This window comes from Archocentrus centrarchus, chromosome 17, assembly GCF_007364275.1.
Source record: "Archocentrus centrarchus isolate MPI-CPG fArcCen1 chromosome 17, fArcCen1, whole genome shotgun sequence".
Lineage (NCBI taxonomy): Eukaryota > Metazoa > Chordata > Actinopteri > Cichliformes > Cichlidae > Archocentrus > Archocentrus centrarchus.
The window spans coordinates 564,649-579,092 of NC_044362.1; the positions used below are offsets into that span (position 1 = coordinate 564,649).

Below are 14,444 nucleotides of genomic sequence, written 5' to 3' on the forward strand. Positions count from 1 at the left end.
GATCGTAAACTGCCCGTAGGTTTCAGTGTGTTAAGTCTGTGAGAGACGGGTGGCTGAAAGAACAAATGATCCTTCATAGCACCCTCAGTAAAATGCTCAGCCCCCCTTAGCACCTGCAGAAAAATATTTCTGGAGCCGCCACTGGTGAGGAGAAAAGAATTCCCTCAGTCAGACCCAGATCCTCACACAGAGACAGATGTTTCAGTCATGACTCCTGTTGAATCTTCAGCTTTGATGTCATTTTCAAAGTGTTATTGGTCGTCATGTTGTTACTTACTGATTACCTATAGGCCAGTGGCGTGTGGTGACTTCAGTGTCACCACACAGTGAGGTCAATGTCAAGTCATGTTTAATATAAATAGTGCATTTTTTTAAAGTAGTAAATCTTGTGTTTTTTCCAAGCATTTAAATTCCAAATCCCCTAAAAGTGGGGAGGTGAAGGGAATGGAAATAATAATTCATCACAACCGCGTTAAACTAATCAGCTTGTTTTGAAAATAAGGAGAAAGTAGAGATTTTTTCTCAAAATGTAAGTGTAAAAGTAAAAGGTTGGCACAAAAATAAATACTCAAAGTAAAGATACCGGAAAATTCCACTTAAGTATAAAATATTTGTATAACTTTACTCCCACCTGTTCCCACACTGCTGAACTCCACCAGAGGGCAACATCACCAAGTAGGCGGTGCCCTCCTTCTACACTGTGTTCAACCATTGTGTCAATAATAAGTGCTGCTGTGAAGAGAACAATTCTCAGACTGAATGTTGAACATCAGCTAGTTTCTCCTGCTGATTTCAACCTTGTTGTACAGATGGAACATTGGCTGTGGATTATTCTTGCTGCTCTTTTCTTTGGTAAGATACAAACATCAACATGTTTCCTCTGCAAACAGCTGAACACATTACTGAGCTACACATGAAGAGCTTTGAATGTTCATTACAGAGAAAATCAGAGCAGATCATTTCTGCTGCCATTTGTTAGCTTGTAAAAACAGCTGATCTGCTTCAAAGTGACAATGATCAGTGTAAATGACGTGTATTCTACATGTAATAGAACTCTTTAAAGCTGCTGATTGTTCTCCTTTAATCAATCATCTTTATTGATTCATCTCTTCCTCTGCATGTTCTGTTCTTCCTCAGAGTGTAAAGGAGAAGACAAAGTGATGCAGCCAGCAGGAGATGTGACTGCTGCTGAAGGAGACACAGTTACACTTGGATGTACCTTTCAGACCAGTTATTCAGCTACACTAATCTGGTACAAACAAGAAGCAAATAGTTACCCAAAGTATATGCTGAAATGTGTCTCAGAGTCAACAGTTAAAGCTGATGAGTTCAACAAGGACAGATTTGATGCTAAAATCAACAAGACATCAGTTCCTCTGAAGATCCAGAAGCTTCAGCTGTCTGACTCTGCTGTGTACTACTGTGCTCTGAGGCCCACAGTGACAGGAAACAGCAAAACTCTGTACAAAAACCTTTGGAGCAAAGACAACAGAATACTCCACAACATCCACTAGAGGGAGACACACACTGTTAAACCTCTGATTCTTGTGTCATTGGACTGATGACAAAGACAACAGAGAAATGAAGCAGTAAAGATCAGAGACAGAGACAGAGCTGCTGTGGAAGCACAAAACTATTTAATTGGCTGAGATGATAGATGAAGGTAATTGGCCCGCCCACTGACCTTCTGTTCAACGTCATTATTTCTTCCTCATTGTGCTGCAGTGGAAGAACATTGTTCATGTGCTGTCTGTCTGGCTTCAAGATGAACATGGTTAAAAAACAACAAAAATCTGTTAAAAATTTTTCTGGCAGAAAATACTGTAAAGAATTTTACATTTTGTTTAATACTGAATAAAACGGAATCATTCTGGCATACTAGAGCAGCCGGGGATTGAATCAAGCTTCCAATTAGTAGGTGACCTGCTCTACAGCCACCCCAGACAACACCTGGTATTCCCAGATGGTCCCCTTTCCAACCGGGTTAAACCTTGCTTAGCTTCCGAGAGTCAGATGAGATTGAATGTGCTCAGGGTGGTCAACTATAAGCTGTTTTGACAGTACTTGCAGATGTCATATACATATGGTTATGTTTAAATTGTGACTATTTTTACAGTTTTTGTGTGGAAAAACCATATTTATTGACAGGTACAGGTTTTTCATGTTATTTTTCAATAGAAATATACTATCTGTAATTTTATTGATATTTCACACATCCATCCATCCATTCACTTCAACTTATCCTGTATCCTGTGAGGCAGTAGTGCTAACCACCACACCACCATGCCGCCTGTATTAAATTCTGCAAAAAACCCTGAGAATAATTCTGTTCAATTACAGCTTTCATTTACTGGAGGAGAAGACTGATGTCAGGAACCAAGCAGCCAAAGACATACATGCACAGAGACTTTTTTAGTTGTTTAAAGAGAAATAGGGTTCAGGGTCGAGGAAATCAGCTGTTACTAAGGTAAACTTTACTCTGATATCCAGTGGCCTTTGTAGATTAATGATAGGGGAGAGTTTTTTTCATATTACAGGTCAAAAATGTTCTGGTTTTAGAAAACCTTGATCACAAACTGCAGAGTACAGTACAGTACAGTACAGCACAGTACAGTACAGCACAGTACAGTACAGTGCAGTATAGTACATCAGGGCACAGCACAGTACAGTACAGCACAGTACAGTACAGTGCAGTATAGTACATCAGGGCACAGCACAGTACAGTACAGTACAGTACAGCACAGTACAGCACAGTACAGTACAGTACAATGCAGTATAGTACATCAGGGTACAACACAGCACAGCACAGTACAGTAAAGTACAGCACAGTGTAGTACATCACCGCACAGACAGTACAGTATTTCAGGGCACAGCACAGTACAGTACTGTAGTAGAGTACAATATAGTACATCACGGCACAGCTCTGAACAGAATTCAGCAAATGGAAGTGGGAATTCCAAAAAGAAATGCACATCTGGGTAACAAATGATGAAACAAGAATTTCCACTTTTGGTACAGTTGCTGTAAAATCAGAATTTTCAGACATGAAAGAATTTCTTGCATCTTTGAAAAGTGAAGCCTCCATAAGGCTGTGTACATGGGAGACTAAGCTCCTAGAAAACCTGACACAGTATTTCAGGCAAACAGAGGGTCACGCGTATCTGGTTGAAGGATGCAAAGAGGAATTGTCAAAAAGTGTAAAGAGCCTTCAAAAACAAATGGGGAGATCTGTTATTAATCAGCTCCCAAAAGCAGCAGAAGTCAGAGAAGGGATGACAGAAACTGATAAAATCAAAGAGAATCATATAATAGAGACCGAAAATGCAGTTTGGGCACTAATTAATGAATGCTGGAAAAAGGATGTCCAGATGGGAGAGACAGAACTAGAGCATAAATTTCACAAGATGTGGAGGGAAACACTGAAGAAATATTCTTGTTCTGAAGAACAAGCCATACAAATCTTTACTAGTATATGCTCTTATCTGAGAGAGAATGTGAAACAAACCAGGGATGTTTCACATGAACTCTTAGAAAAAGAACTGGAGGATTGTGGGTCGGTGCCTTTCAGATATACAGCCGAAAGACACTCCAGCAAAGTTAGACATGAAGTGAGCACCATTCAACATTACATAATGACTGTACAAATCATAGATGCCTGCACTCACTTTGTGAATGAAAAAGTAAAAAGAAAAAAAAAATTACTCTAACACTTAGATCCAGGAGATCCTACATATCACTGAGGAGAACCTGCAGAGCAATCGAGATATTAAGACTGACACTGACTCTGAAGTTTCTCTGAAACAGCACATCTGTGAATTTCAGAGTTTCAGAAAGTGCACAAAGCAAAAGAGCCCTACAGATGTCTGATTAAATACAAGGAAAAGTTTTGTGAATATTTCAAAGATGTGTTTAATAAAGAAGACAGTGGGGGCGCTAGTGCGCAGCTGTAGGATGTAGACGTGTTGGTTTGCGCTCTCCACCACAACTTTAAACAAATATTTAAATTCCACGATAAAAACATCTAGGAGCCAGCATCGCTGGTCCTGCACCCCCAACTAGCAACCGGGCATCATGTCGCCTTTGAAAAAATCCACAAATTCCGGGAAAAATAAGACCATGGACGGATACATCGGCGGCGCTAGTGCTAATGAGGCTAATGCTAGCAGTGGCCTCGCCACTATGTCAGCCTCAATTCTGGAGAAACTTGATGAGCGTTTCGACGGCCTTGAAGCCAGGCTTCAGTCTGTCTTGGCTGCACAGACTGACTTACAGAACCGCATGGCCGGCCAAGAATCAGCAATCAACGCACACGAGGAGCGTCTGGGGCAGGGTTATAATAGTTTTGGATTTTACATTATAGTTTAGTTTTAGTTAGTTTTTACTTTTTTTCCTCTAATTCAGTTAGTTTTAATTAGTTTTCAGAGTGGTTTTGCTCGTTTTTATTAGTTTTTATTTTTGGTTTTATGCTTAGTTTTAGTTAGTTTCAGTATTAGTTTTAGTATTTTCATACTTAATCAGGTACCCTTTAAAGATACCCTTTAAAGAAATAAATTCAGCAACCAACTGTTCACAGACAGCAGAACTACATGCTAAATGTGTGTAATATGAAGGACACACGTGAACATCAACAGGGAGAAACTGCTAACAATATGAACTCCAAAACTTGATAAATTCTACAATAAACTCCCAATAAAGTTCAGCCTCAGTGCAGCAGATTAATAACAGCTACATGTGGTGTTTGACAAAAACAAACTCCTTGAAGGAGTCAAAGCTCAAATCCAGCTGCATCCTGATGTTCTCTCCACCTGATGCTGCTTCTGTTTTGGAGCTAGCTTGGTTAGATGCTCGCTGATTAGACTTGCAGGGTCTTTGCGGCCTCTGTAGCCTACGGAAGTGTCCGACCTCATGTCCGCATTTATGCATGTATAGCTGGATTGCGTGTGTTAATTACCTTGTGGTTGTGTGCTGGGGGTTTTTTGGTCCTCGCTCTTTGTGCTCAGTTTTTAGGGTGCAAACATATTTGTCCCTGTTTTTTCACTTTCTTCCTTCCTTCACGTCCATTCCCATAGTTTCAGCAGCTCCCTCCAGGAATTTGCTGACATTTGTGAGTCCTTATATTGATGCTTTGATTATTAGTCCTGATTGTTATTATCTGACTGATAAAGTAGCCGGAAACGCACAAGGACTAAACACAACGTTGTGGGCTGCGTTGACCCGACGAGTAGTCACGTTTCTCTGGAGGTGGAGGCCGGGTTGCCTTGTAGGATGAGAGCGGTTTCCGTAGCTGCCTTGTGTGCGCTTCTCAGGTCTACTTTGATGTTGGTGTTTTTTTTCCTGACTAAGAAGTGTTCCGTACATCATCCACAACGTCATCCACAACAAGACACTCGCTGCTATCTGTGCTATCATAGTAAAAAAGTCCCACATGGGACTCTCTGAGGAGCAGCGCGGTGTGCGCACGCACGCACATGCGCACCCATTTGCCCGACGGCGTTCCGAGCTTAAACTCGGAGAGAGGAAAAAAATGATTTCATATCAATCCACAAGACTTTTGAAAAAATAACAATATCTATAATTTCAGTTAGTTTTAGTTAGTTTTGTAAACTCACAATTCAGTTTTAGTTAGTTGTCGTTTCTTCCTTTTAATTTTAGTTTTTATTTATTTCAGTTAACGACAATGTTTTTTCAATTTCAGTTTTCGTTATTTCGTTCGTTTTCGTTAACTATAATAACCCTGGTCTGGGGGAACTTGAAACGAAATGTGCAGAGCTTACAAAGCTTGTAACTCAGCAGCAAACCAAACTGCTGGACTTGGAGCCGCGTTACCAAAGGCACAACATCAAAATCGTTGGCGTAAAAGAAAACTCAGAAGAGGGGAGACCAACTGAGTTTGTCTCTAAGCTCATTCCCGAATTACTGGGCAAACAACATTTCCCGCATCCACTGAAGGTCGACCGCGCACACCGCTCTCTGTGGCCCAAGCCGGCGGCGGGTGAGAAACCGCGTACCATCATCGCCCGAATACATCACTTTCAGATGAAAGAGCAAATTCTACGCCTGGCCAGGACGCAGCCGTTGGAATATAAGGGGAACAAAGTTCTGATTTTTCCTGACTACACCAGCGAAGTAATGAGCCAGCGCCGCGCCTTTCGAAACGTGATGCAAGCCCTGAGAGGGAACGGAATCAAGTTCCAGCTGTGGTACCCGGCTCGGCTGCAGGTGCAATGGCTGGATGGCAACCCCCCTGAGGTTTTCAGTGACTCGGCTCAGGCGGAGGCGGCTCACCTGCGGAGGATGGGCGGCACGACTGAAAGGGAATAGTGAGCCAAGTGGCGTTCTTTCTTTCTTTTTCCTCTCTTCTGTCTTAAGGTGTGCTGACTCCCCGGTGTTAGCCGCCTCCGTCATGCAGTGGTTTTTCTGACGAACTATATTTTTAATAGCGTACGGACGCCCTGAACGCATGCTGAATAACCTGGGTCTGTTCTTTCAGAAAATACATTTTAAGATTATCTGGTAGAGTTGTTTAGTTCTTATGCCAGTCGCGACTGGACTGTGTACGGTCCGCTATCTGTCCGGCAGCTCCTGTTTTGCTTGGGGGGGGGGGGAATGTGCGTCGTGTTCCGTAGACGCCGTGATGTGGGAGGGGGGGAGCTCGAGGTGTGTGTTAATTGTTTGTTTCGTTCTACCCAGATGCGCATGTGTTATTTGTCTGTATCGCATAGCATCAAAACTGCCAGTTCCGACAATATATGCGTTCAATGACTGATGTTCGTGGTGGGGGGCGGACAGAGGGGAGAAATCTGCAACTGATTTCATGGAATGTAAAAGGTTTAGGCAGTGCAATGAAGAGGGGGAAAATTTTTAAACACCTGAAGTCCTTAACTGCAGACATTGTTTTCCTACAAGAGACCCATATTAGAAAAGATGCACAACATAGACTAAAGTGTAGCTGGGTGTCTCAAATATACCAGTCGCCGTTCACCTCACATGCTCGTGGTGTGGCCATATTATTGAGAAAGAATATCCCATTTCAGACATCATCTGTGGTCAGTGACCCTATGGGCAGATTCGTGATGGTAACTGGCACCATAAACTCGGAACCATTAACTCTCCTTAATGTTTATGGCCCAAATTCAGATGATCCTAATTTTTTTAGAAAAGTTTTTGACCTGCTTCCCGATGATAGCCATTCAAAAGTAATAATAGCAGGGGACTTAAACTGTTATCTTGACCCCTTTCTTGACAGATCATCTAAACGACCAGCATCAGAAACGGCGTCTACCAAACTTCTAAATAATCTTCTCAAAGCAAGGAATATGGTTGATATTTGGAGGGCTCAACATCCTACGAGTAGAGAGTACTCATTTTACTCACATGTGCATAAATCCTATAGCAGGATTGATTATTTTCTAATAAGTAACAATCTTATTTCTCAAATCGCCGACTCTAAATATCATAACATACTGATTTCTGATCATTGCCCCCTAGCCATATCACTAAATCTGTCCCTCCCTAAGGAGGGTTATTCCTGGCGACTTAATGCAAACCTTCTTAACTATGATAACTTTGTTATAAACATAACCTCCAAACTAAAGGACTTTATAGAAATAAACGATAATGGTGAAGTATCAGACCCCATCATGTGGGAAGCATTAAAGACTGTTCTGCGCGGCGAAATAATTTCCTACACTTCAGCCCTTAAAAAAGAAAGAGATAAACGCCTATTTGAAATCGATTGCGCCCTCTCCAACCTGGAAAGAAAGTACCAAATCTCTGAATCACCTGGCGACTATAAGGAAATACTTAAACTTAGATATGAATATAATGAAATTATGAGCAGCCAGGTTAGCAATTTGCTTTGGAAACTACGACAGAAGAATTTTGAGCTTGGAGATAAGCCCGGCAAATTGTTAGCACTACAGCTCAAGGGTGCCCAAGCCGCGAGATCAATTTATAGCATTAAGTCAAAATCCGGCGTGCTCTTAACCAACCCTGCCGACATAAATCGTAGATTCAGAGAGTTCTATGCTAACCTGTATTCCTCCGAGAATAATGCAACACAATCCGATTTTAATGATTTTTTCGATTCCCTCCCGTTGCCTAAACTGAATAAGTCTGACTATCTGGAGTCCGACTTGACGCTTCAGGAGGTCACAGAAGCTATAAAATCCCTCCCATCAGGCAAAGTAGCCGGGCCTGACGGCTTTGGTTCGGATTTCTATAAGAAATTTTGCGACCTCCTTGCACCACTCTTGTTTAGAATGATGTCTGCTTCAAAAAAGGATGGAAAACTGCCCAGAACTCTTTATGAGGCTAACATTTCTCTTTTTCCTAAAAAGGGGAGGGACAAAACCGACCCGGCCAGCTTTAGGCCAATTGCATTGCAAAATGTTGATCGCAAGATAATCACAAAAATTTTGGCCACTAGATTGAATAAATGTTTAGCATCTATCATTCATCCGGATCAAACAGGGTTTATCCCTGGTAGGTTATCTTTTTTTAACGTAAGACGACTACTTAACGCTGTATACTTCGATCATAAAAATACTAATGCCTCTATTCTGGCCCTTGACGCACACAAAGCCTTTGACCAGGTAGAATGGCCGTTTATGTTTGAATCATTGCGCAGGTTTGGGTTCGGCGAGACTTTCATCTCCTGGGTGAAACTGATATATCAAGAACCCATGTGCTCCATCCTGACAAATAATGACCGGTCAGCTCCATTTCGCCTACAGCGCTCAGTTCAGCAGGGCTGCCCGCTGTCACCAGCACTTTTTGCTATTGCATTGGAACCACTTGCTGCGGCAATCAGGGCGCACCCGCACATAGAAGGCCTTCGAGTCGGTGGTGTTGAAACACTCATTAGTTTATACGCCGATGATGTGATATCGTATTTGCACGACACTGTAAAATCTGTCCCCCTCCTCCTCAGTCTGATTACATCCTTCAGTAAAATTTCCGGGTATACAATCAATTGGTCAAAGAGTGAGTTGATGCCTCTTTCCAACATGTTCCCATCTGGATTCTTACAAAAAGTCCCATTTAAAGTGGTTGAGAGCCATCTTACCTATCACGGTCTTACTATACCCAAAGACCCCAAACTTATATTCAAACTAAACTTCGCAGAGTTTATATCAGGATTAAAGCAAAATATTGAGTACTGGAAGACTTTGCCTCTGTCAATGATTGGACGCATTAATTCAATCAAAATGATCTCCCTACCTAGGTTCTTGTATTTATGTCAAAATCTTCCTATTTATCTTACAGCGACTTTCTACAAGGACCTGGATTCGATCATTCAATCCTATATATGGAATGGGAAAAATGCTAGGATTTCTAGAGTGCATTTAAAGAGGCCGAGGGAGGAGGGAGGTCTGGGCCTACCTGTATTTAAACACTATTACTGGGCTGCCAATATCAGAGCACTAATGTATTGGCAACAGGGCCTCCCGGGTAACCCAGGGATAAATTTCCCTCTGTGGCTCAAGATGGAATCCAATCTGGTGAATAACTCCTCCCTACCAGCTATGCTGTTTGCCCGCCTCGAAAAACTGGAAGCCTATCGAAATTTGAGCTTTGTGTTAAGACACGAAGTAAGAATCCTAAATCAGATCAGGACCTTCCTTGCATTACCAAATACATCAGCACAGACGCCGTTTTGCTTTAACCACAGTTTCTTGCCTCCTTGGCAGGACAAAGCTTATCATGATTGGAGGGAAAAGGGGTTAGTGTCGATTAAGGACATGTATATTGGCAATAAGTTTGCATCATTCAGCCTATTGAAAGAAAAATACAATCTGCCCCATTCACACTCGATATTTGCAGGTCAGGCATTACATTAAGTCAAAAATTGAGAACTTCGACACCTTTCCACGGGAGCACGGTGTTCTTGACATACTTGTGAGTTCCCCTGACTCTAGACATCTCATTACAAGAATTGTACATCTACTTAGTGACCACACTGTAGCACACACCACAAAAATCAGGGAGGCCTGGGGAAACGAGCTAGGGATAACGATCCCTGAACCCTTATGGAACAGATGCCTCTCCAAAATTCGCTCGTGTTCAATAAACAGCAGACATCAGCTAATTCAGTTTAAAATCACGCATCGGTTACACTACTCAAAGGTCAGATTGCATAAGATTTATCCCTCTGTCTCCCCCATATGTGACAGGTGTAACATCTCTGAAGGCACACTGTCTCATGCTTTTTGGTCTTGTCCTTCATTAAAGGGTCTTTGGTCTAAAGTGTTTGACTGGTACTCCAAAGCATACAAGACTCCCATACAACCTGAACCAGAACTTATAATTTTTGGATGCCCTCGAACGCAGGGGACTATACCCGCTACAATGCGGCAACCACTGGAACTGGGACTGATTGTTGCCAAGAGACTAATCCTGAGGGACTGGAGGTCCTCTGCTCCCCCTTCATTTCGCCTTTGGGTGACGGACATGATGTCCATATTACAGATGGAAAGACTTCGTAAAGGCTCTAAAGACACTTTTTCATACTACTGGAATCCCTTCCTGGAACACTTTTCACAGACTAGATTAAGCTGAACATACTTTGTCATGGACTCTCCCCTCGGTTGCCCCTTAATGGGTGTATGTACTCTCATGTATGTGACTTTATATACATTTGCTATGTGGGTACACCATTTGTCAACTGGAATGTTTTATGTATAACTTGTGCATCTGGGTTCTGTTTGTTTGTCTGTATGTTCTAATCTTGAAAATTTAAAATAAAATTTATAAAAAAAAAAAATAAAGGAGACAGTGTGAGAAGAATTCACCAACCAATGCTTAAAACTTGATGTTGAAGACTTTATTTATTTGTTATTATCTATCGTCCACCTGGTCCTTACTCAGAGTTTCTGTCTGATTTCTCAGACTTTTTATCTGATTTAGTGCTCAGTTCAGATAAAATAATTATAGTGGGTGATTTTAACATCCATGTAGATGCTGAGAATGACAGCCTCAACACTGCATTTAATCTATTGTTAGATTCAATTGGCTTCTCTCAAAATGTAAAGGAGCCCACCCACCACTTTAATTAACTCTGGATCTTGTCCTGACATATGGCATAGAAACTGAAGACTTAACAGTATTCCCTGAAAGCCCCCTCCTGTCTGATCATTTCTTAGTAACATTTACATTTACTTTAATGGATTACACAGCAGTGGGGAATAAGTTTTATTACAGTAGAAGTCTTTCTGAAAGTGCTGTAACTAAGTTTAAGGATCTAATTCCTTCATTGTTATGCTCTTCAGTGCCAACACAGTGCAGAGCAGCTACCTAAACTCTGCTCCCAGTGAGGTCGATTATCTCGTCAATAGTTTTACATCCTCACTGCGTATAACTTTGGATACTGTGGCTCCTCTAAAAAAGGAAAGCTTCAAATCAGAAGTGCCTGACTCCGTGGTATAATTCACAAACGCACAGCTTAAAGCAGATAACCCGAAAGCTGGAGAGGGAATGGCGTCTCACTAAATTAGAAGATGCTCATTTAGCCTGGAAAAAGAGTTTGTTGCTCTATAAAAAAGCCCTCCGTAAAGCTAGGACATCTTACTATTCATCATTAATTGAAGAAAATAAGAACAACCCCAGGTTTCTTTTCAGCACTGTAGCCAGGCTGACAAAGAGTCAGAGCTCTGTAGAGCCGAGTATTCCTTTCACTTTAACTAGTAGTGACTTCATGGATTTCTTTACAAATAAAATTTTAGACATTAGAGAAAAAATTATTCATAACCATCTCAAAGATTTATCTTCATGTTCGGCTGCTTTCAGCACTGCTGGTATTTGTTTAGACTCTTTTGCTCCAGTTGATCTTTCAGAGTTAACTTCAATAGTTACTTCCTCCAAACCAGCAACATGTTTGTTAGATCCCATTCCTACTAGACTGTTCAAAGAAGTCTTTCCAATTATTGATACTTCAATCTTAAAAATGATCAATCAGTCTTTATTAGTTGGCTATGTACCACAGACCTTCAAGGTGGCTGTAATTAAACCTCTACTTAAAAAGCCATCACTTGACCCAGCTGCCTTAGCTAATTATAGGCCAATCTCCAACCTTCCTTTTCTCTCAAAGATTCTTGAAAGAGTAGTTGTAAAACAGCTAACTGATCATCTGCAGAGGAACGGTTTATTTGAAGAGTTTCAGTCAGGTTTCAGAATTCATCACAGTACAGAAACAGCATTAGTGAAGGTTACAAATGATCTTCTTACAGCCTCTGACAGTGGACTCATCTCTGTTCTTGTCCTGTTGGACCTCAGTGCAGCTTTTGATACTGTTGACCATAACATTTTATTACAGAGATTAGAGATTGCTATAGGTATTAAAGGTACTGCACTGCAGTGGTTTGAATCATATTTATCTCATAGACTCCAATTTGTTCATGTAAATGGGGAGTCTTCTTCACACACTAAGGTTAATTATGGAGTTCCACAGGGTTCTGTGCTAGGACCAATTTTATTTACATTATACATGCTTCCCTTAGGCAGTATTATTAGAAAGCACTGCATCAATTTTCATTGTTATGCAGATGATACTCAGCTTTACCTATCAATGAAGCCAGATGACACACATCAATTAGTTAAACTGCAGGAATGTCTTAAAGATATTAAGGCCTGGATGACCTCTAATTTCCTGCTTCTAAATTCAGATAAAACTGAAATTCTTGTACTTGTCCCCACAAATCTTAGAAACATGGTGTCTAACCAGATACTTACTCTGGATGGCATTACTTTGGCCTCCAGTAACACTGTGAGAAATCTTGGAGTCATTTTTGACCAGGATATGTCCTTCAATGCACATATTAAACAAATATGCAGGACCGCTTTTTTGCATTTGCGCAATATTTCTAAAATCACAAACATCCTTTCTTAGAGTGATGCTGAAAAGCTAATTCATGCATTTATTACTTCTAGGGTGGACTATTGTAATTCATTATTATCAGGCTGTCCTAAAAGCTCCCTGAAAAGCCTTCAGCTGATCCAAAATGCTGCAGCTAGAGTACTGACAGGGACTAGAAAGAGAGAGCAGATTTTTCCCATATTGGCTTCTCTTCATTGGCTCCCTGTTAAATCTAGAATAGAATTTAAAATCCTTCTCCTCACATACAAGGTCTTGAATAATCAGGCACCATCTTATCTCAAAGACCTCATAGTACCATATCACCCCAACAGAGCACTTCGCTCTCAGACTGCTGGTTTACTTGTGGTTCCTAGGATACTTAAGAGTAGAATGGGAGGCAGAGCCTTCAGCTTTCAGGCCCCTCTTCTGTGGAACCAGCTTCCAGCTTGGATTCGGGAGACAGACACCCTCTCTATTTTTAAGATTAGGCTTAAAACTTTCCTTTATGATAAAGCTTATAGTATATTGAATTGAATTGAATTGAATTGAATGAGCCGTTCCCTGAAGAGCACTGAGATTTAAATCACATGGAACAGAGGCTGATTGGACAGAGGGATAACAGAAATAAGTTTGATAATTTCAATTCAATTCAATTTTATTTATATAGCGCCAAATCACAACAAACAGTCACCTCAAGGCACTTTGTATTGTGGGTAAAGACCCTACAATAATACAGAGAAAACCCAACAGTCAAAAACGACCCCCTATGAGCAGCACTTGGCAACAGTGGAAAGGAAAAACTCCCTTTTAACAGGAAGAAACCTCCAGCAGAACCAGGCTCAGGGAGGGGGGGTCATCTGCCGCGACGAGTTGGGCTGAAAGACATGCTGTGGAAGAGAGCCAGAGATTAATAACAATTAATGATTAAATGCAGAGTGGAGTATAAACAAAGTAAATAAGGTGAATGAAAAGAAACAGTCTATTGTGGGAACCCTCCAGCAGACTAGGCCTATAGCAGCATAACTAAGGGAGGGTTCAGGGTCACCTGATCCAGCCCTAACTATAAGATTTATCATAAAGGAAAGTTTTAAGCCTAATCTTAAAAATAGAGAGGGTGTCTGTCTCCCGAATCCAAGCTGGAAGCTGGTTCCACAGAAGAGGCTCTGCCTCCCATTCTACTCTTAAGTATCCTAGGAACCACAAGTAAGCCAGCAGTCTGAGAGAGAAGTGCTCTATTGGGGTGATATGGTACTATGAGGTCTTTGAGATAAGATGGTGCCTGATTATTCAAGACCTTGTATGTGAGGAGAAGGATTTTAAATTCTATTCTAGATTTAACAGGGAGCCAATGAAGAGAAGCCAGTATGGTAGAAATCTGCTCTCTCTTTCTAGTCCCTGTCAGTACTCTAGCTGCAGCATTTTGGATCAGCTGAAGGCTTTTCAGGGAGCTTTTAGGACAGCCTGATAATAATGAATTACAATAATCCACCCTAGAAGTAATAAATGCATGAATTAGCTTTTCAGCATCACTCTGAGAAAGGATGTTTCTAATTTTAGAAATATTGCACAAATGCAAAAAAGCGGTCCTACA

The 14,444-nt window shown here is 41.2% G+C and overlaps 1 protein-coding gene and 1 gene segment (V, D, J or C); one reads left to right on the forward strand and one right to left on the reverse strand.

Annotated features, from left to right (window-relative positions):
- The window catches only part of LOC115795213 (zinc finger protein 2 homolog), a 500,950-nt gene that overhangs the window by 78,155 nt on the left and 408,351 nt on the right, over positions 1-14,444 (reverse strand). The gene's annotated exons all lie outside the window — the stretch shown is intronic.
- Positions 716-1,693, forward strand: LOC115795269 (T cell receptor alpha variable 18-like). The segment is given in 2 exon segments: positions 716-852; positions 1,138-1,693. Coding segments are annotated over 2 exon segments (420 nt in total).